This window comes from Lissotriton vulgaris, chromosome 10 (assembly GCF_964263255.1).
Source record: "Lissotriton vulgaris chromosome 10, aLisVul1.2, whole genome shotgun sequence".
In the NCBI taxonomy this organism is placed as follows: Eukaryota; Metazoa; Chordata; class Amphibia; order Caudata; family Salamandridae; genus Lissotriton; species Lissotriton vulgaris.
Window position 1 is genome coordinate 1,126,886,575 of NC_141698.1, and position 20,516 is coordinate 1,126,907,090.

Here is a 20,516-nt window from a genome sequence, read left to right on the forward strand (position 1 = left end):
AGGGCAGTCATGATATACTGAAGGGCAGACCTGCTGTACTGGAGGGCAGTCATGATATACTGGAGGGCAGACCTGCTGTACTGGAGGGCAGACCTGCTGTACTGGAGGGCAGTCATGATGTGCTGGAGGGCAGTCATGATGTGCTGGAGGGCAGTCATGATGTGCTGGAGGGCAGTCATGATGTGCTGGAGGGCAGTCATGATGTGCTGGAGGGCAGTCATGATGTGCTGGAGGGCAGACCTGCTGTACTGGAGGGCAGACCTGCTGTACTGGAGGGCAGTCATGATGTGCTGGAGGGCAGTCATGATGTACTGGAGGGCAGTCATGATGTACTGGAGGGCAGTCATGATGTGCTGGAGGGCAGACCTGCTGTACTGCAGGGCAGACCTTCTCTACTGGAGGGCAGTCATGATGTACTGGAGGGCAGTCATGATGTACTGGAGGGCAGACCTGCTGTACTGGAGGGCAGACCTGCTGTACTGGAGGGCAGTCATGATATACTGGAGGGCAGACCTGCTGTACTGGAGGGCAGACCTGCTGTACTGGAGGGCAGACCTGCTGTACTGGAGGGCAGACCTGCTGTACTGGAGGGCAGTCATGATGTGCTGGAGGGCAGTCATGATATACTGAAGGGCAGACCTGCTGTACTGGAGGGCAGACCTGCTGTACTGGAGGGCAGTCATGATATACTGGAGGGCAGACCTGCTGTACTGGAGGGCAGACCTGCTGTACTGGAGGGCAGTCATGATGTGCTGGAGGGCAGTCATGATGTACTGGAGGGCAGTCATGATGTACTGGAGGGCAGTCATGATGTGCTGGAGGGCAGACCTGTTGTACTGCAGGGCAGACCTGCTGTACTGGAGTGCAGTCATGATGTGCTGGAGGGCAGTCATGATGTGCTGGAGGGCAGTCATGATGTACCGGAGGGCAGTCATGATGTACTGGAGGGCAGTCATGATGTACTGGAGGGCAGTCATGATGTGCTGGAGGGCAGTCATGATATACTGGAGGGCAGACCTGCTGTACTGGAGGGCAGACCTGCTGGACTGGAGGGCAGTCATGATATACTGGAGGGCAGACCTGCTGTACTGGAGGGCAGACCTGCTGTACTGGAGGGCAGTCATGATGTGCTGGAGGGCAGTCATGATGTACTGGAGGGCAGTCATGATGTACTGGAGGGCAGTCATGATGTGCTGGAGGGCAGACCTGTTGTACTGCAGGGCAGACCTGCTGTACTGGAGTGCAGTCATGATGTGCTGGAGGGCAGTCATGATGTACCGGAGGGCAGTCATGATGTACTGGAGGGCAGTCATGATGTACTGGAGGGCAGTCATGATGTACTGGAGGGCAGTCATGATGTGCTGGAGGGCAGTTATGATATACTGGAGGGCAGACCTGCTGTACTGGAGGGCAGACCTGCTGTAATGGAGGGCAGACCTGCTGTACTGGAGGGCAGACCTGCTGTACTGGAGGGCAGACCTGCTGTACTGGAGGGCAGTCATGATGTGCTGGAGGGCAGTCATGATGTGCTGGAGGGCAGTCATGATGTACTGGAGGGCAGTCATGATGTACTGGAGGGCAGTCATGATGTGCTGGAGGGCAGACCTGCTGTACTGGAGGGCAGACCTGCTGTACTGGAGGGCAGACCTGCTGTACTGGAGGGCAGTCATGATATACTGGAGGGCAGACCTGCTGTAATGGAGGGCAGACCTGCTGTACTGGAGGGCAGACCTGCTGTACTGGAGGGCAGTCATGATGTACTGGAGGGCAGTCATGATGTACTGGAGGGCAGTCATGATGTACTGGAGGGCAGTCATGATGTACTGGAGGGCAGTCATGATGTGCTGGAGGGCAGTCATGATGTGCTGGAGGGTAGACCTGCTGTACTGGAGGGCAGACCTGCTGTACTGTAGGGCAGACCTGCTGTACTGTAGGGCAGACCTGCTGTACTGGAGGGCAGACCTGCTGTACTGGAGGGCAGTCATGATGTGCTGGAGGGCAGTCATGATGTACTGGAGGGCAGTCATGATGTACTGGAGGGCAGACCTGCTGTACTGGAGAGCAGTCATGATGTACTGGAGGGCAGTCATGATGTACTGGAGGGCAGTCGTGATGTGCAGGAGGGCAGTCATGATGTGCAGGAGGGCAGTCATGATGTACTGGAGGGCAGTCATGATATACTGAAGGGCAGTCATGATGTGCTGGAGGGCAGTCATGATGTACTGGAGGGCAGTCATGATGTACTGGAGGGCAGACCTGCTGTACTGGCGGGCAGTCATGATGTGCTGGAAGGCAGTCATGATGTACTGGAGGGCAGACCTGCTGTACTGGAGGGGAGACCTGTTGTACTGTAGGGCAGACCTGCTGTACTGGAGGGCAGTCATGATGTACTGGAGGGCGGGCCTGCTGTACTGGAGGGCAGTCATGATGTACTGGAGGGCAGTCATGATGTACTGGAGTGCAGTCATGATGTACTGGAGGGCAGACCTGCTGTACTGGAGGTCAGTCATGATGTACTGGAGGGCAGACCTGCTGTACTGGAGGGCAGACCTGCTGTACTGGAGGGCAGTCATGATGTGCTGGAGGGCAGTCATGATGTACTGGAGGGCAGTCATGATGTACTGGAGGGCAGTCATGATGTACTGGAGGGCAGTCATGATGTACTGGAGGGCAGTCATGATGTACTGGAGGGCAGTCATGATGTGCTGGAGGGCAGTCATGATGTGCTGGAGGGCAGTCATGATGTACAGCCGTGGGGGCTCTGCAGAATCAATGGAGGTATGAAGAGGTTCGCTTAGTAAGTTGTTCTTAACTTTTCTCGCAGTTCTTCCAAAAAAGACAATGTTAGACCTGGTACCATTGGCGTGAGTCTCCCTTCCATTTTTCACTATTGTCTTCTCTGTTTTTTTATATGTTTTTGCTGATTTACATTCTTTTGGGCACTGTGCCACTGCTATTCAGTGCCACAGTGCAAGTGCTCCTTATTGTAAATTGTTGTAATGGATTAGTGACTCCATGATTGGCTTATTTGATTTACTTGTCAGGTCCTAGTACAGTGCACCATGTGTGCCCAGGGCCTGTAGATCAAATGCTGCTAGTGGGTTTGCAGCACTGATTGGGCCACCCACAGAAGCAGCTTGTAAAGTGTGTCTCAGGCCTGCAATTGCAGAGCCTGTGTGCTGCTAGTGGGTTTGCAGCACTGATTGGGCCACCCACAGAAGCAGCTTGTAAAGTGTGTCTCAGGCCTGCCATTGCAGAGCCTGTGTGCAGTCTATTGTACTGCCATGTCGACTTAGTAAGTGCACCCACTTACCAGTCCCTAAACCTTCCCTTTTCTACATGTTAGCCACCCCTAAGGTAGGCCCAAGGGTAGGGTGCATTGCAAGTAAAAGGTAGGACATGCCCTATGGTGTTTGGCATGTCCTGATAGTGAATTACAGCCAATTTCGTTCACTATTACAAGGCTACCTGTCCCCATAGGCCAGAATGGGCAGTTTGATTATAACATTTTATAATCCTAACTGACCCAGGGAACATGGTGAAAAAAATAATTTAGTATGCCTGAACTCAGAATGTCAAGACACATCTTTTAGTGAAGGTGATTTTTACTTTCTGTGTTTGAAAATACCACTTTTAGAAAGTAGGTATTTTCGTACCTAACCATCCAGCCTGCCTCTGCTAGGTTGTGTATTGCAAGTCTGGTTTGTGAGTGACAGGAGGGCTTGGGCTCCAGCAGTCAGATGAGTCAAGGCTGGGCTGAATAGGACCTTGTCTGAATAGAGAGATGGGGAGGGGGGGCGGAGATTTCCTTTTATTTCCCTGAGCCCTCATAGAATAGAGAGAAGGGGGAGGAGATTTCCTTTCAGCTACCTAGGCCAGGTCTGCTTTCAACAATGCTGTCTCCACCTCCCGCCAGGAAGCTGCACCAGTGAGGACAGAACTGGATTTGGCCAGGTACAGACACTCTCTGCCTTCAGAGAACAAAGAAATTAGTAGTATAAATATTGGGGCCCAGACTCCAAGACTTTAGATCACTTCTGGGAATCAAGACAAACTTTTGCCAAGGAGAAGAAACCATAAGAAGCTGAAGGAGTTGACTGCCCCTGTGCCATTGTGCTATTCTCTGGGGTTGGCCTGCAGTGGTTACTTATTTGCCAAGGAAAGGAGAAGGAACTTTTAATGAATTTTCATCATCTTGAAGAAGAATCTCCAAGGGTTTGAAGTGTGCTTGCCTCCTGCTGAAGTCTTAGGGATACAAGACTTCACCACCAGCTTCCCTGTGAATTAAATTTCCTTGCTGGGAATTCTGTCTTCAGAAGCCTGCGTATTGTTGGGAGCTGGAAGTGCGACGCAACAAGAAGAAGCGTGTCGCTGCCGCAGCTGTTGCCGTCTCATCACTGGAGAAGAGTGTCACCGCCACAGAGGTCACCGTTGCATCACCAGAGAAGCGTGTCTCCTTCGCAGCTGTTTGTCGTCGCATCACCGGAGAAGCGTGTCGCCACCGCAAGGGTCGCATCACCGGAGATGCGTGTCGCAGGGCCTGTCGCGGCTCGGAAGTTCCAGAGTCGCTGCACTGCATCGGGCGTGCACGCTTCACCTTCACGTTGTCGTACCGCTTCAAAGACGGCATCTTGTCGCATCACATCGGATCTTCGCATCACATCTAGGCACCATCTTGTCGCATCGTAACCGGAACGCAATACGAGATTGATGCATCACGTCTTCTCCGGTAAGGAACAGACGCATCGCCTACTTAGCGCAAGCATTGAGGAACAGACGCATCGCCTCCTCCGAAGCAAGGAACTGATGCATCGCTCTCCCTGTGAACCTTTTGTTTATCATGCGTTACACATCCAAAGATACTTTGTGAGAAACGTGTTGCATTTACCATCAACTTTGAACGAAGCTTCTCTTCCAGGGGATCCTCATCAATAGTCACAAGCACATGAATATTCCCGCCCATGCACTGGAATATTCATTTGCTTATGACTTTGATGAGGATACCCCTGGAAGAGAACTAGGATTACAGGTAAGTAACCTATCCTATTTTTACCATTTAAAAGTCATTTTCCTAGTACTGTATTGTGGAATTTTGTCGTTTGGGTCTTGTGTTAAGTCTATATAAAGAATACTTATTTTTATAAAAACCTGTGTGGTGTCCATCAATAGTGTTTTCACTGTATTACTGTATGTGTTGACAAATGCTTTACACACTGCCTCTGAGATAAGCCTTCCTGCGTGTGCCAAGCTACCACAAGGTTGAGCAGGGGTTATTTTAGGAGTGTAGCCCCCTTACCCTGACTAGAAGCAAGGGTCGCTATTTGGACAAAGGTGTAAACCATGCCAACTAGAGACCCCCAGTTCTAACAGACAAGGATTGGTAAAACCAATCGGTGTACAGTGTGTGCATGCCATACAAACATCAAACCTGTTGTACTAAAGTGAAGGCAAAAACAGCTAAAATAAGGATGGCATACAAAAAGGAGGTGCTTTACTTTCTGCAGCACCCATTATTTGTCGCAATGGGCCGCTTACCTCTGATTTGCGAGGTAAAATAGTCCCTCGTGCACTAGAACGCACCTAAACATCCAATACAAAAACAGTAAGACTAAAACAATAGTATGAACTGATCCAAGATGTGATGTTTGAAGCAAATGTCTGAAGGTTCTGGAGCAAATGCAGACAAAAGCTGAAGGAGGCACAGCCAAAGACCGGGAGGTGAAAAATACAACATGCTTGCCATGAGTATTGCAAGTGCCACACATGTCAAACCTAAACAGCTATACCTTGAATCTCTCTTCAGGTGTGCAGGGCAGCCTGGACAAGCTGACCACCTCCACATCCAGCCTGCACCGGAGCTACCTGCGGCTGGCCGAGCTCGAGGGCCAGCAGAAGGAAGGGTCGGAGCACAGCATTGTCGCCAGAGTAAGGACAGAGGCCATCTCTTGATGGTCCATGTAGGTCATGCGGTGGGAGCGGCGGGGGGGCGGGGGAGAGAGAGTCTGTCACTTGTAAGATCTGCTTATTCTAGTGCCTTGTGATATGTGTTAGCAGCACCGTCTGCAAAAGAGGGATTTACGCTGTGCTAATGGACCAGGGATGCAACGTGGATTACAAATTAAGTGATGTCAGGTTTGTAGGGTGCATAACAAAAGGGTTGAATGAGGACCATTACGAAGCATAAGTCTTAGGGATTGAGACACTGGGGCATATTACCAACATTTAGCGATATTTATCGCTAACGATGCTTAGCAACACATTTTTTAACGCTAAGCATCGCCGGAAATTATCGCAGAGATAACTTGCTATTAGCAAGGTTTATCTCAGAAGTGATAAAAATCCTTGCGCTAACTGCCAATTGAGAGATTATCGCTGGAAAACCAACGATAATCTCTCGAAGCTTGGCGTTAGCTTGATGATAGGGGCTCACAAACTTAGCCATGATATCCACCTTCCATAGGATATCATGGCTAAGTCAGGAAAATACCAGGTGTAAAAAAAGCAGCGCTAACCGCGGTTAGCGCTGCTTTTTTATCACTAACAGGGTTAGCGAAATCCTTGATAATAGGAGAAATGTCGCTTAACAACATTTCTCCTATTATTTTTCTCTGGAACGCCCCCTTTGCATCTCATTAGAGATGCAAGGGGAAGCGTAGAGAAAAAGGGTGCTAACATGCAAATTTGCATATTAGCACCCTGTTGCTGATAGGGAGATAATTTTACCTCCGCTTTCTTGGCTTTTAAAGCCAAAAAAGCGGAGATAAATCCCTTGATAATATGCCCCACTGTTTTTTTCCAATCATATTTGTATTCGCAATTGAGTTAGCTGTCTTCTCATGTATCAGCTCATAATATCACACGTGGTACAGTTTATAACATTGTTTGACTGAGCATTATTCCAACTTGTTCAGGATCCATTTCACATGAACCTTCCCGTCGCCACAATGAGTGGTGCAGCTGGTAATACAAACGTATGGTCGGTTACCGTGTGTAACCCCGAGGGGGGGTGTTCCAGGAGGTTTGATGGGTCAGTGCGCAGTTAGTTAACTACTAGAGCCTGCAGCCTGTCACGAGAAAGGGAGCTGCTGGAAAAAGGGGAGCCAGAGAGGGCAACTCAGTAAAAAGAAAAGGATGAAACGTGAACCCACTAACTGCAGGGCTGCCCCGGGCCCACGAAGGGCGCCCTCTAGTGCCACTGGATGGCACACAAGTCAGCCTCCCAGTGTTGAGGACCCTCGAGGGGCGGGGAGAGAGGTACTTATACCTCTCCTGCCCACTGTTCGGCCTGCAGCAATTTTCTTCACAAAGAATGTGTCTTGTCTGATTATTTCTCCATATTATTGCTATGGGAGGGATGGGGTGTTTTGCTGATATTGGCACTATGTACAGGGTGGCGCATAAGTGCAGCTTTTCGTCAGGGGTATAGGAAGGGGGGAAGATCCAGGGAGGGCGGGGGGGGGGGATAGAAGTGGTCCTCCTTTCCTCAAGTGTGTACATCAACACACCATCCTGGCCAGGAGCCAGTTGTTCCCAGGAGTATTCAAGCGGGGGGGGGGGGCGGGGGGGGGGGAGTTCTGTGTTATGGCGTGGGGGAAGGGGCGGGGCTCCTGAGGACTTTGACAGCCCCATTACTTAAGTTGACCGTCTGTGGCCGCTCTATGAACCAGGGCTAGATTCATCCTCACCCGTTTGGGATAGATATCTCTCGGTGTTCTCAAAACTCCAAGACCTCATTCCAGAGGTCTGCCATGGGGTGTCGCCGAATCCCCCATGCGTCTTCTCTGGCCAGGGCTCTCCCCTCTGCTCCCACCCAGTGTGCCACATCCCATTTCCAGTCTCCTATTGTAGGTCCCTATGTTGATTTCCAGGCTAATGCTATCCTCCTTTTGACCAGAGTAAGGCTAGGTCTACAACCCTTGTGCCCACTTTCGGTTTGGGCGGCCGAGGGAAGAGTCCCAGTATGCAGGTTTCAATTGTGTGTTTAAGTGTGCGCCCCACCGCTGTCTCCGTCATCCCAAAAACGTCATCCCAGAATCTTTTTACTATGGTGCAGTCCCACATCATGTGGATAAAGTCAGCATCACCAGGTCGCATCTCTGGCAGTTACGTATGTCGCCCCCGTAAGTTACCCGGATTCTATTGGGCGTCATATATGTCATATGGGTGGAGTTGAACTGTATGTATTTCATCCTAGTATTGCAGGAAACCTTTTTGGGGTATGCTAAGATTCTGTTCCATTTGCGTCTGGAAGTTCCCTGTTCAGTGCAATCGCCCATTTGCCATGCAATTTTTGGAGAGGGGTACGGGATGTCTCCGCCAATGAGGCGTAAAACCATTTTACCTCGTGTTGTTCCCTACCCAGGTTAAGTATGGACTGTAACACTACATGAGTCTCGGGTTCTTCCTGGCCTTTACCCCACAGCACCTTGAATAATGGTATCAAGGCTTCGTACTGCAGGAATTGTCCCGATTGAAGCCCATTGCTTTCGACCAGGTCCTAAAGGGGGGTCAGGACAGACTGCTGGTACCAGTCCCCCACCGTTTCTAGTCCCACCTCAGTCCACGGTGACAACTGTTCAGGGTTAAAGATCTTTTTGGGGTTGCCGTGTGGTAAACCGATCAGGGGCAGGGCCAGGCCATATAGGGGAGTCCCCGGCCGTTTCACCATACAGCATCTCCGACAATGCAAGGTGATGGTCTGCAACAGGGATTGGTAGGGGATCACCAATGTTGTGTCAAGTATTTTGTAATTTGTAATTTGTAGGGGTATTTATAGAGCGCAACGGTCGCTCCGGAAGGAGCATCTTGGCGCTGATTTCCTGGTAGGATAACAGATTACTTCCTGAAGGCTGAAAAATTAGATGGCTGCCATGATGTAGTCATCGGGAAGATTGAAGATCCAGGTTTTTAGTAATTTCCTGAAGAGTTTTTCTTGGGTTAGGGACCTCAGGTTTTTGGGCATGAGGTTCCAGGCTTTTGTGGCAAGGTAGTTTAAGGTTTTGCCACCTTTGGTTTTCAGATTGAACCTTGCAGGAAGGATTAGATTGTCATTGGAGGAGCGCAGGGATCTGCTGGGGTTGTAGTGAGGGAAACGCTTGATGAGATATTTCGGGCCGGAGTTATTAAATGCCCGGAAAGCAACAATGAGAATCTTGAAGAATATTCTTTTGTGGAGTGGGAGCCAGTGTAAAGATTTTAAAGCAGCGGATATTGAAGATTTTCTGGGTAGCTTTAAAACTAATCTGGCTGCCGAGTGGAGTACACTTTGGAGTTTTTTAAGTGTAGCTTTCTTGGCTCCGGCCAGAAGACCGTTGCAGTAGTCCAGGCGTGCGAGAACTAGGGCCACTGCCACGGTCTTTCTAGAGTCAATCGGTAAAAAGTCAAAATTTTTTTTTTAGAGATTTGATGATTCCGAAACATTGGCCAGCCACAGTCCTCACGTGTTGGTCGAAAGACAAATCGGTGTCGAACAGGACTCCGAGATTCCTAGCGGTTGTTACAGTCTGGGGGGGAGCAGCTGAATCTTTAGGCCACCATAGGCCTGGACAGAAATTGGTATTTTTTCCTATTGGGAGGATCTCTGTCTAGCTGGAATTGCATTTAAGATGGGTTATATCCATCCAATGAAAAACAGCCTTTAGACAGCTTTTAAGGTTTTGCTCCGCCTCAGTCGAGTGTTCCTCTAGGGGCACAATGAGTTGCGTATCATCGGCATACGATGTTACGAGTATGCCGAATTACTCGATCAGGGATATGAGTGGAATAAGGTAAATATTGAAGAGGAGAGGGCTCAGGATGGAGCCCTGAGGGACTCCAGATGAGACCCTCTTCACTTTGGAGAGGAAAGGACCTAGGGCGATCGTTTGCGATCTGTCAGTTAAAAAGGACGTTATCCGCGCTAGGACCACCTCAGAGATACCGATATCTTTCAGTCTGCTAATCAGAATGGAATGCAAGATGGTATCAAACGCCGCTGTGAGGTCTAGGAGAATGAGGACAGCACTCTTCTTCTGATCCTGCAGCAGTTTTATAGAGTCAGTTAATTCAATCAGTGCAGTTTCTGTAGAGTGATGGGTGCGAAAGCCTGATTGTTGGGGGTGGAGTACGTTGTGTACTTCGAGATGTCTTTTAAATTCTCTATAAACCATTTGTTCGGTAATCTTTCCTAGAGCAGGGAGGAGCGATATTGGGCGGAGATTAGTAAGCTCGGAAGGGAATTTGTTGGATTTTTTTCATCAGGGGTTTTACTATTCCCTGTTTCCATAAGCGAGGCACAATTCCAGTGCTAAGAGAGGAATTAACAATCTTGTTAATGATTGGGTTCACCACGTCAATGACTTGATGGAGAATTCTGGGGGGGCAGGGGTCAGAGGGTGATCCTGATTTGCATGCCAAGATAACTTCTCTAGTTTGATCTAGATTGACTGGTGTGAAGACTTCCAACTGGAATTGCTTTCTGGGCGGATGTGCTTGAGGTCTGGGTTACTTGGGGCGGAGGGAAATGGTTTTGGATGGCGTCGATTTTCTTCTCAAAGAAGTCGGCAATTTGGTTACAAAACTCTTGAGATGGGGGGATTTCAGGTTGCAACGCTCTGGGCTGGGTGAACGTCTTCACTATCGAAAACAATGTTTTTTGTTTCTGTTTGGACTCTTTAATGGCGTTCGTATAAAATACTTTTTTAGCTGTTTTGATGTTGGAATGATATATTTTTTTCAGCTGAATATATGAGAGTCTGTCTGCCGTGCAGTACGTTATACGCCAGCTACGTTCGGCTTTTCTGCAAGATAGATGGGCTATTGCTAGATCTGAGGTGAACCAGGGGGCATTGGTCTTAGGTTTTTTATCTGTTCTTCGGGGGCGATTAGGAGGTTCACGTGCTCTAATTTCCTGACAAATCCAGCTATGGAAGAGATTAGCGTCATGTTCGGTGTTACCAGTGAGATTGGGGGTCTGAGATTAGGTAATGGGATTTAACTCGAAGTTTTCCTGTATCTCTTTCCAGTTGACGAGGTTATCCAGGTGTGAGCTGGATTTACTGGAAGTCTGCGGGCGTAAGGTTTTAACATGGAACGGGATCAGACTATGATCAGTCCATATTTGAGGGACAGGAGGTAGGGTTGTTAGAAGGGGAAGGTTAGTGCAAACCCCATCGAGAGTATGCCCTAGTAAGTGAGTGGGCTGAGTAACTCTTTGATGAAGGTCGAAGATTTCTAGGATCTGGAGAAAGTTGTTGGCCTGTACGTCGGTTTTGGACTCAAGGTGTAGATTAAAATCCCCGACAAGGGTGAAGTGTGGGTATCTAAGGAGGAGGTGGCCCAAGGAGTTACTCAGCGTGTCCAGGAATCTGGTGGCGTTTCCAGGGGGCGATATATCAATCCATCCGCCAACAACAGGGGAGTGCAGTGTCTAGCATTCCTGAAGTTCGTTGCTTCAGGGATTTCTGGCCACTGTGCCAACCACTGACTGGGCATTAGCTTGCCTCATCTTCACTAACGGCCCCACCAGACCGCCGGGGATGCCTGGTCTCACCCTGGAGATACCCATTAAGGGACCATCTCTCAGGGAAGCCAGGAAGGGTTTCGCAGCGGTCGAAGCGCCTTGGGACCCTCCGGGTAAGTAGTGCGCTATATAAATGCCTATACATTTACATTTACACATTTACACTGAAATTATGAGGCCAAGAAATAGAGCTCAAAATTTGGTACTCCCAGGCCACCCTCCATCATGGGACCCTGCAGTGTGGCAAAGGACACCCTCCATTGCCCCCTTTCCCCTATGACGGTCTCAGAGTAGGGTGTCAAACTGTCGGAAACATCCTGCGGGCACACTTGTCGGGAGATTGACAAAGAAATATAGCAAAAGCGGTACCATCGCAATCTTTGACTATGAAATTATGGCCATGATCGGAAGTCGCAGGGAGCACCAGAATGAGACTCAGGCTCTAAGAGATCTAAGTGCCAGTCCCATGTTACCCTCCCGCAGATCCTCCAGTGAGTGTAAGACATGTATCCCTAGGTATTTAAAAGTGGAGGAGGCCCAGTTGAGATGCAGTGGGAGATCCATAGGGCAGGGGCTGGTCGGCGACATTGGGAATAGCTAGCTCTTGTTTCTGTTGACCCGTAAACCGGACATGTGTTCGAATCTGGCTAATAAGAACAGTGCTACCACAGAACCCCATACTGCGTCGTTAAGATAAATCAGGATATCATCTGCATAAAGTGAAATTGTATGGTCATGGCCACCCACTGTCAAGCCCACTCCTCCGCCTCCCTGGCGAAACAACACTGCAGTGGCTCTATCGCCAGCACAAACAGGAGGGGTAATATCGGGCATCAGTGTCGGGTACTGCGTAAGATTCAATATTGCGCAGAGACTACCTTACCTGTCTAGACCCTGGCTGTGGGATTCTCGTAAAGTACCCTCACCCATTTTACCCAGTCATCACCCAGACCTATGTGCATCATTGTTCTAACTAAAAAGTCCCATCTAACAGTATCGAAGGCCTTCTCAAGATCTAGTGACAGAAGGTCCGCCCCAGGGAGGAGCCACACATCGGGATGGTACAGCACTAAATACAGTCTACCAAGTTGTTGGAGGTGCTTCGTGTCGGAATAAAGTCGTTTTGGTATGTATGGATTAGCATGGACATATACGGTAATAAACGGGCGCTAGTACCTTGCTCAGGAATTTAAAATCCTAGTTGAGCATAGAGAGAGGCGTGGTGAGCAAAATAACGATGTATTAAACCCAGATCTGTGACTGGGGGTGAATGTTTTGCCAATGTGCAACATTCCGTCCATAATCTTATGTGTTTTGCTGTTCGTCCTATGTGGGAAGGGTATGCCCAGACATGGGTCCCGTGCTCACTACGCCACTGGAGTCAAACTATCTTGGCTGATAGCCAGAAACCGGTCCTAGGATGCCTGATTCCGGTCCAGGGTAGACATGGCTTGGTAGTTCGGGCTGGACTGTTCCCATGAGGCACAGGGTCAAGACTGATTTGCATATGGCCATGTCTGAACTGGGGTGGCGTGGTGAGCAAAGTAACAATTGAACCCCGTACTGCGTCGTTAAGATAAATCAGGAGATCATCTGCATAAAGTGAAATTGTATGGTCATGGCCACCCACTGTCAAACCCACTCCTCCACCTCCCTGGCGAAACAACGCTGCAGTGGCTCTATCGCCAGTACAAACAGGAGGGGTGACATCGGGCATCGCTGTTGGGTACCGCGTAAGATTCAATATTGTGCAGAGACTACCTTACCTGTCTAGACCCTGGCTGTGGGATGCTCGTAAAGTACCCTCACCCATTTTACCCAGTCATCACCCAGACCTATGTGCATCATTGTTCTAACTAAAAAGTCCCATCTAACAGTATCGAAGGCCTTCTCAAGATCTATTGACAGAAGGGCCACCCCAGGGAGGAGCCTCACATCGGAATGGTACAGCACTAAATACAGTCTACCAAGTTGTTGGAGGTGCTTCGTGTCGTAATAAAACCGTTTTGGTCTGTATGGATTAGCATGGACATATACGGTAATAAACGGGCGCTAGTAAGTTGAGCATAGAGAGAGGCGGGGTGAGGAAAATAACGATGGATTAAACCCAGATCTGTGACTGGGGGTGAATGTTTTGCCAATGTGCAACATTCCGTCCATCATCTTGTGTGTTTTGCTGTTCGCCCTATGTGGGAAGGGTATGCCCAGACGTGGGTCCCATGCTTACTATGCCACTGGAGTCAAGCTATCCTGGCTGATGACGGCTGAGAGCCAGAAACCGGTCCTAGGATGGCTGATTCCAGTCCAGGGAAGACTTGGCTTGGCAGTTCGGGCTGGACTGTTCCCATGAGGCAAAGGGTCAAGACTGATTTGCATATGGCCATGTCTGAACTGGGGTGGCGTGGTGAGCAAAGTAATGATGGAACCCCGTACTGCGTCATTAAGATAAAGCAGGTGGTCATCTGCATAAAGTGAAATTGTATGGTCATGACCATCCACTGTCAAACCCACTCCTCCGCCTCCCTGGGAAACAACGCTGCAGTGGCTCTATCGCCAGCACAAACAGGAGGGGTGACATCGGGCATCGCTGTCGGGTACTGCGTAAGATTCAATATTGTGCAGAGACTACCTTACCTGTCTAGACCCTGGCTGTGGGATGCTCGTAAAGTACCCTCATCCATTTTACCCAGTCATCACCCAGACCCATGTGCATCATTGTTCTAAATAAAAAGTCCCATCTAACAGTATCGAAGACCTTCTCAAGATCTATTGACAGAAGGGCACCCCAGGGAGGAGCCTCACATCGGGATGGTACAACACTAAATACAGTCTACCAAGATGTTGGAGGTGCTTCGTGTCGGAATAAAGCTGTTTTGGTCTGTATGGATTAGCATGGAAATACACGGTAATAAACGGGTTCTAGTATCTTGCTCAGGATTTTAAAATCCATGTTGAGCATAGAGGGAGGCCAAAAATCAGAGACCCAAGCCCCTTTCAGGGTGGTTATTTGGGACAGGAACCACCAGTGCATCTTTGACCGATGTAGGGAGTCACCCAAGTAGCAACGATTCTGCATATATGGTCTCCAGGCGGGAAGCCAGTTTCGGAGCATATACAGATTAAAATTCCGCAGGTAGACCATCTGGGCCTGGGGTCTTACCAGTGGCCATGCTCTTGATTGCCATCTGGATTTCCTGAGTCTCGATGGGGCAACCTAGAGTTTCTTCACTTGTTCATCCAGTGTGACATGTGGCAGCTGGGACAGTAAACTCTCTTTTCTCCTTGTAGGACCTGGGAGGGTGCCTTACACAGGGATTCATAATAGTCACGAAGTTGATACCCTCTAGGTCATGGACAGTTTAGTTTTCTCCTGTCCGTACAAGAGTATTCCTGTGTGTCGGAGGAACTCAAAGGTCAAGCCCCCCTGTGTGGTCCCCCGGTCTGAAACCCCAGCTTGCAGCCTCTTTGTAACCGGACCGTTCACCCACTGAAGTGAAAGGGACACCGTGACACATCTCTGACCCAGACACTGTCTCCTGTTTCTCCTTAATTGTCGGTCGTTACCAAAACACCACACAGAGCTTTCCATGTTGATAGAAGAGCTCAATCCTGAGGCTCTCTTCTTGACAGAAACGTGGCTTCAACTGGAAAGCGATCCATCTACTGTGTGGGCCACCCCTCAAGGCTACACCATGAAACACCTTGACCGCCAGACTGGCAGAGGCGGCTGACTCGCCATCATTTATAGAGACATCTATAAATGCCGCATCTCCTCTTCCACTATACCGACGTATGAGAGCTTTCTCTTTACCCTAGAGTTCTCGCCCACCACCTCATTCTCCGGCATGTTGGCCTATTGCCCTCCTGGTGCCCTTAGCAACTTTGTTTCTGACTTTACAGATATTGCCGCTAGCGCCCTGTTTTCCTCAGCAAATTTTACTTTGCTGGGTGATCTCAATCTTCATCTGGACGACCCGTGCAACACCTAAGCCAACAACCTCAGGTCCAACCTCCAGGCTATGGATCTTTGCCAAAAGGGCTTCCTTGCGACACACAACAAGGGACACCTTTTGGACCACATCTATAGCAATCTAGACAATCTAAAAGCTGAGACCCCCATTCCACTTCCGTGGACAGACCATTTCTTAATACCTTTTACTTGGTCCATAAGTCCCCCCCTATTTCTCATAATCCTAATAAGCATCTGGGAAGAAAATGGTGTTCTCTTCCGTTCCCTGAGTGGGAACTGGCCCTCACTGAACATCCTCCTCAGAGGTCCACTAACCCCATTATTGCTACAACCAACTTTGACAACTGGATTTCCAGTACCCTCGACCAAGTTCTCCCTTTCACCCCCCCTAAAATCAATAACAAGATCTAAGGTCGCTCCGTGGTACACACCCTCCCTTAGAACCATGAAGCAAACATGTCGCAAACTCGAGAGAGCTTGGAGGCAGGACCATTCTCAACAGAAGAGGGCTGACTACAGAGCCGCCATAAAACTCTATAAAAAGGAAATCCATGCCACACAATCCCGCTTTTATGATGTAAAAATTAATATGGCTGCTAACGCGCCTAAGGAAATTTTTAAAATAGCTAAATCTTTAATCTCTCCACCCCCGGAGCGTCCATCATCTGACGGCGCACAAACCCGGTGCAACAATCTTGCCGCTTTTTTCTCCCAGAAAATCCAGGCTATCTACTCTTCATTCACCACTGGTGATGGTAATACAGAACCCATCTCCCCTCCGGTCCCTGATTCCCCCACCCCTTGTATGCTCGAAAAATTTCCACTTCTTGACCCCACCTCATTAGATAGGCTGATCCCTAAGATCACCTCGGGATCTCCTAATGACCATGCACCCCCCCAGACTCTCATTAAGGTCATAGCCATTATTCGTCCGGTCATCTTAGATGTCCTTAATGCCTCCATCGCCTCCAAAACCGATCCGCCCTCTTGGAAGTGTGCGATGGTCAAAGCTTTGTTGAAAAAGCCTACTTTGGACCAGAACAACCTGGCCAACTTCCGACCCATCTCCCTACTTCCATGGATGAGCAAGCTACTTGAGAGGCACGTCAACAACATCTTAGTGGACTATTTCGAGTCCAATAGCCTGCTCCGTGCCTCTCAGACAGGGTTCCGCACTCAGTACGGAACTGAAACCGCGCTTCTGGCGGTAACGGAAGAAGCTAGAGCTGTGTTGGACCAGGGAGGCAAGGCTGCCATCATACTACTTGACCTCAGCGCCGCGTTCGACACGGTCAACCACTTCACTCTATTACATCGGCTGAGTGGTTTGGGCGTGTCGGGCGCGGCCCTGGAATGGCTCACCTCCTTCCTGGACAATAAATTCTTCCAGGTGTTCGAGGGTGAGTCGGTCTCCCCAAAACATCCTCTCAGCTGTGGAGTACCTCAGCTACTATATGGAGCCTCTAGAGAGGATAGTCCTTCCCTTTGGTGTGCGTATCGTTACCTACGCAGATGACACCCAACTGGTGGTCTCTCTTGACCACTCCGCGGGATCATCCTCCACCTTAGGTCCCTGTCTAGAGGCTGTCGCCAGATGGATGCAATCCTCATACCTCAAGCTTAATGGGGAGAAAACAGACATTATGCTGTTAGGCAATCCCCCTCCATCTGCCCTAGCATCCATCTGGCCTCCATCTCTCGGCCCGCCTCCTCCCCCCAAACCCCAGATTAAGAGCCTGGGAGTCTGGCTGGATAAAGCGCTTGATTTTTCAGCCCAAGCTACAAAAATCCCCTCCACTTGCATTGGGATGATGAAAATGCTTCGTAAGGTGCTTCCCCTGCTCCCATTCCAGGCTAGGAGGATCATGGTCCAGGCCCTGATCCTCTCTCGACTGGACTATGGGAATGCCCTTTACATGGGAGCCCCAGCAGCAGTGACCCATAGGCTTCAGGTCACACAAAACTGTCCTGCCCGCTTACTGTACAACATCCCCCGTTGGCAGTCAGCCAAGATGCTCTGAAAGAGCTTCATTGGCTCCCAGTAACGGCCAGAGTGCAGTTCAAGGCCATGTGCATTGTGCATACATCTTTTCTCCGCACTGGCCCAGCAATCCTGCACCCTATAGCTAGACCTTATGAACCGTCCAGAGCCTTACGCTCTAGTTCCTTGCAACTGGTAACCACCACCAAAGTCAACAAATCCCGTTAGGGTGGTCGATCCTTTTCTCATACTGCGGCTAGGCTTTGGAACTCCCTCCCCCTTTCCCTTCGAGAAATCAACATCCTGTCCTTCAGAAAGGCTTTAAAAACGCACTTGTTTGCAAAGATGTGCTGATCTCCCATGAGCTCGCCACCAGTATTCAGTCTAAAGCGCTGCGAGGCCTCCGGGTAGTTACGCGCTATATAAGTGCAATTTCCATTCCATTCCACACCCCAGAGCCTCCAGTGGTGACTTGTTGATGTGTTCTTGGACCTTGCCCCCATACTTATTGTATGTATGTATCCGGTATTTATGAAGCATGAACTAATCACCCCTAAGGGTGTTAAGCCACTGGGGGCCGTCGGGGAGATTAAGTGAGCTATTTTCCAGAGTCACATGATGCTGAGCTGAGATGCCGCCAGCGATTGCACCGTGCGTGAACCCCACGCTCCGGAGTCAGCTGCTCTGGCTGCTGCACCACACCTCTCCCACTCTCACCTTAAGTCCTAAATAACAATATGTGTTCTTTTTATAAATTAATGTCAGATTTCTGTATTGAGTGTGTATCTCATTTATTGCCATTGTATATGCAATAAATCCTTAGCACTACCCTCTGATATGCCTAACTGCTCGCCCACAGTACCACAAAAGAGAGCATTTGGGGTGTCATTTGTGCCTCTGTAATTCCTTTGGGGTTTGCCTGGACTCTGCAGAGTACCTCATTCTGATGGGTACATCTTGCCTGTGGATTCCTCACCTTTTGAATTATCCTAATGCGCAGCATTCCACAGAAACTTTTCTCCTCAGTTCTCCCACGTCAACGAGGATGTGACAATGGAACATCTCCGCACGCGACTCCGCATGACGTCATCGGAGCCATAAGAAGACCTTGTTGGCGTGTTGACATCAGTTCCCTTTTTTCCATGCCATCAAAGAGTAACGTGTTTTTCCTAGGCTCTCCATGTCTGGGAGTTTCTTTGTTGTGGACTGTCGTGACTTTGTAGCCATCGAGGATGATTACTCCCAGAAAATCAGGTTTCAACCGATGCAGAGAATGTGGGGACTAGATGTCCATCACTGACCCCATGAAGACTGCTTATGGCGTTGGGACATGCACTTCGTACAAGTGCATGAATCCTAAAGCGCTGAAGGAGAGGGAGGCCAGATTATTCATGGCTAAGGCCAAGTAGCAAGAAAGGGGTCGCAGGAAGTCAACGACCCATTTGAAGTCGCCGACGCCACACACTTCGAGGTCGTCGAAGAAACATAAGAAAAAGCGGCACCATGGTTCTAAGAGCCGTTCGTGGAAGGTTGTGACTCAAGTCGGTGTCTCTGTGTCTCAGACATCATCGCAGGGATGAGATCTCTCTGACTCCTTCACCTGAGGTGACTCTTGCCCCATCTCCGGCTCTGAAAGTAGAGATTCCACCGTCTCAGCAGCTGGAGCCAAATTTAGTGCCTCCCTTAGGGCTTCTAGAGCCTGTAGTACCGGATCCGATGTATCCTGCTTTCCCTACTCCGGGTTCAGATCCGTCACATTTTTTTAATGCAATGTTTGGCTTGTTCGCCAGAGCAGCAAACCCTACTAGTGCGCCAGTTGCCCCATGGGTCCGTTGGCATATTCCCTGTAAGGTTTGCCACCTCACTTTCCTCATGCACCGTTCATGGCTTTCATGTCTATGGATCGAGGGAGTTGGCCTCTTCCGACGTCAAGATTTTTGACGCCGTTGCAGTCTTTGGAAGGGCGAGTTCCTCTGGATCGTTCTTCCCCGGCGCTGCCTTTTTCCAAACCGGCACCAACTCGACTTCGCCTGGCTTCGACTTCTATTCTTTTGGACCTAGATTTGACGCCGATCCTAAAGTCACTAGCACAACGTCTGGCACCACCAACGCCTATTCCAAGGATGAGGTCTCAGAGAGAGGCGCAAAGACTATTGGAAGAAGAAGAGTAGCAGGAGGAACATGGAGAAGCTGAGGAACGGGAGATTGTGGATCCTGACCCGGATTCTGAGGGTTAATAGGAGGGGCCTAAATACCATTCCTGAATGGGAGCTTTAATCTCTAAAGGGTCTGCCAATGCAGGAGGTGACCACATACCATGCTGTGATCAGAAAGACTGCGGATCTCTTGGAATTGCCTCTTCCTACAGCAGAGTTAAAGTCTAATATCCTGATAGAGGTGCTCCGTTCTCCTTCCTTTATTTCATAGCCTTTACTTCCCTTTAATGAGGCATTGACAGAGCCCGTTCTCGATGTCTATCAGAAGCTGCTGTCTTCTCCAGCGGTTTCCATGACTGTGGCAAGGAGGTTAAGGTGGCTCTGGGGTATCTGCTTTTCTGTCCACCCATCCTTCTCCAGAAAGCTTAGTGGTCCAGGCTTCATGCTCCTTGAGGCAGTCTGCAGGTTCCTTTCCATCTACGCCTGCGTATAGGGAGTCAAAACGCATTCAGCAATCAGCAAAGAAAGTGTTCTTGTCAGGCAGTATGGCTCTCAAGTCCACAAAAGCGACATGCCTTTTGAGTAGCTACATCGACTCCTTCATGGACTCAGCCAGGGAGGTGGTTCCAAAATTGCCAAAGGAGGTACAAGGGCATTTCTCAGAGGTGGTTTCGGATGTCCAAGCTGCTGCCCACCAGGTGATACAGTCTGGTCTGTACACAGCAGATTCCAGAGCCATGGAGATGGGTTCGTCTGTGGGTACTAGGAGGCACGCTTGGTTGCGTGGCTTAGGGTTCTCTCTTGATGTCCAAGCTACATTACTGGCTCTGCCATTCGATGCATCTCACCTGTTTGAGGCTAACGCGGATTCGGGGCTGCAGCGCTTTAAAGACAGTAAAGCCACAGCAA

General features: G+C 49.6%; 1 protein-coding gene across 1 annotated transcript in view; it reads left to right on the top strand.

Annotated features, from left to right (window-relative positions):
- LOC147689434 (exocyst complex component 1-like) overlaps window positions 1-20,516 on the top strand; it is a 1,248,358-nt gene that overhangs the window by 899,571 nt on the left and 328,271 nt on the right. Inside the window, exon 12 of the mRNA XM_086939926.1 lies at window positions 5,804-5,925. Coding sequence (XP_086796052.1) covers window positions 5,804-5,925 — 122 coding nt within the window. The remainder of the gene's footprint in view (window positions 1-5,803; window positions 5,926-20,516) is intronic.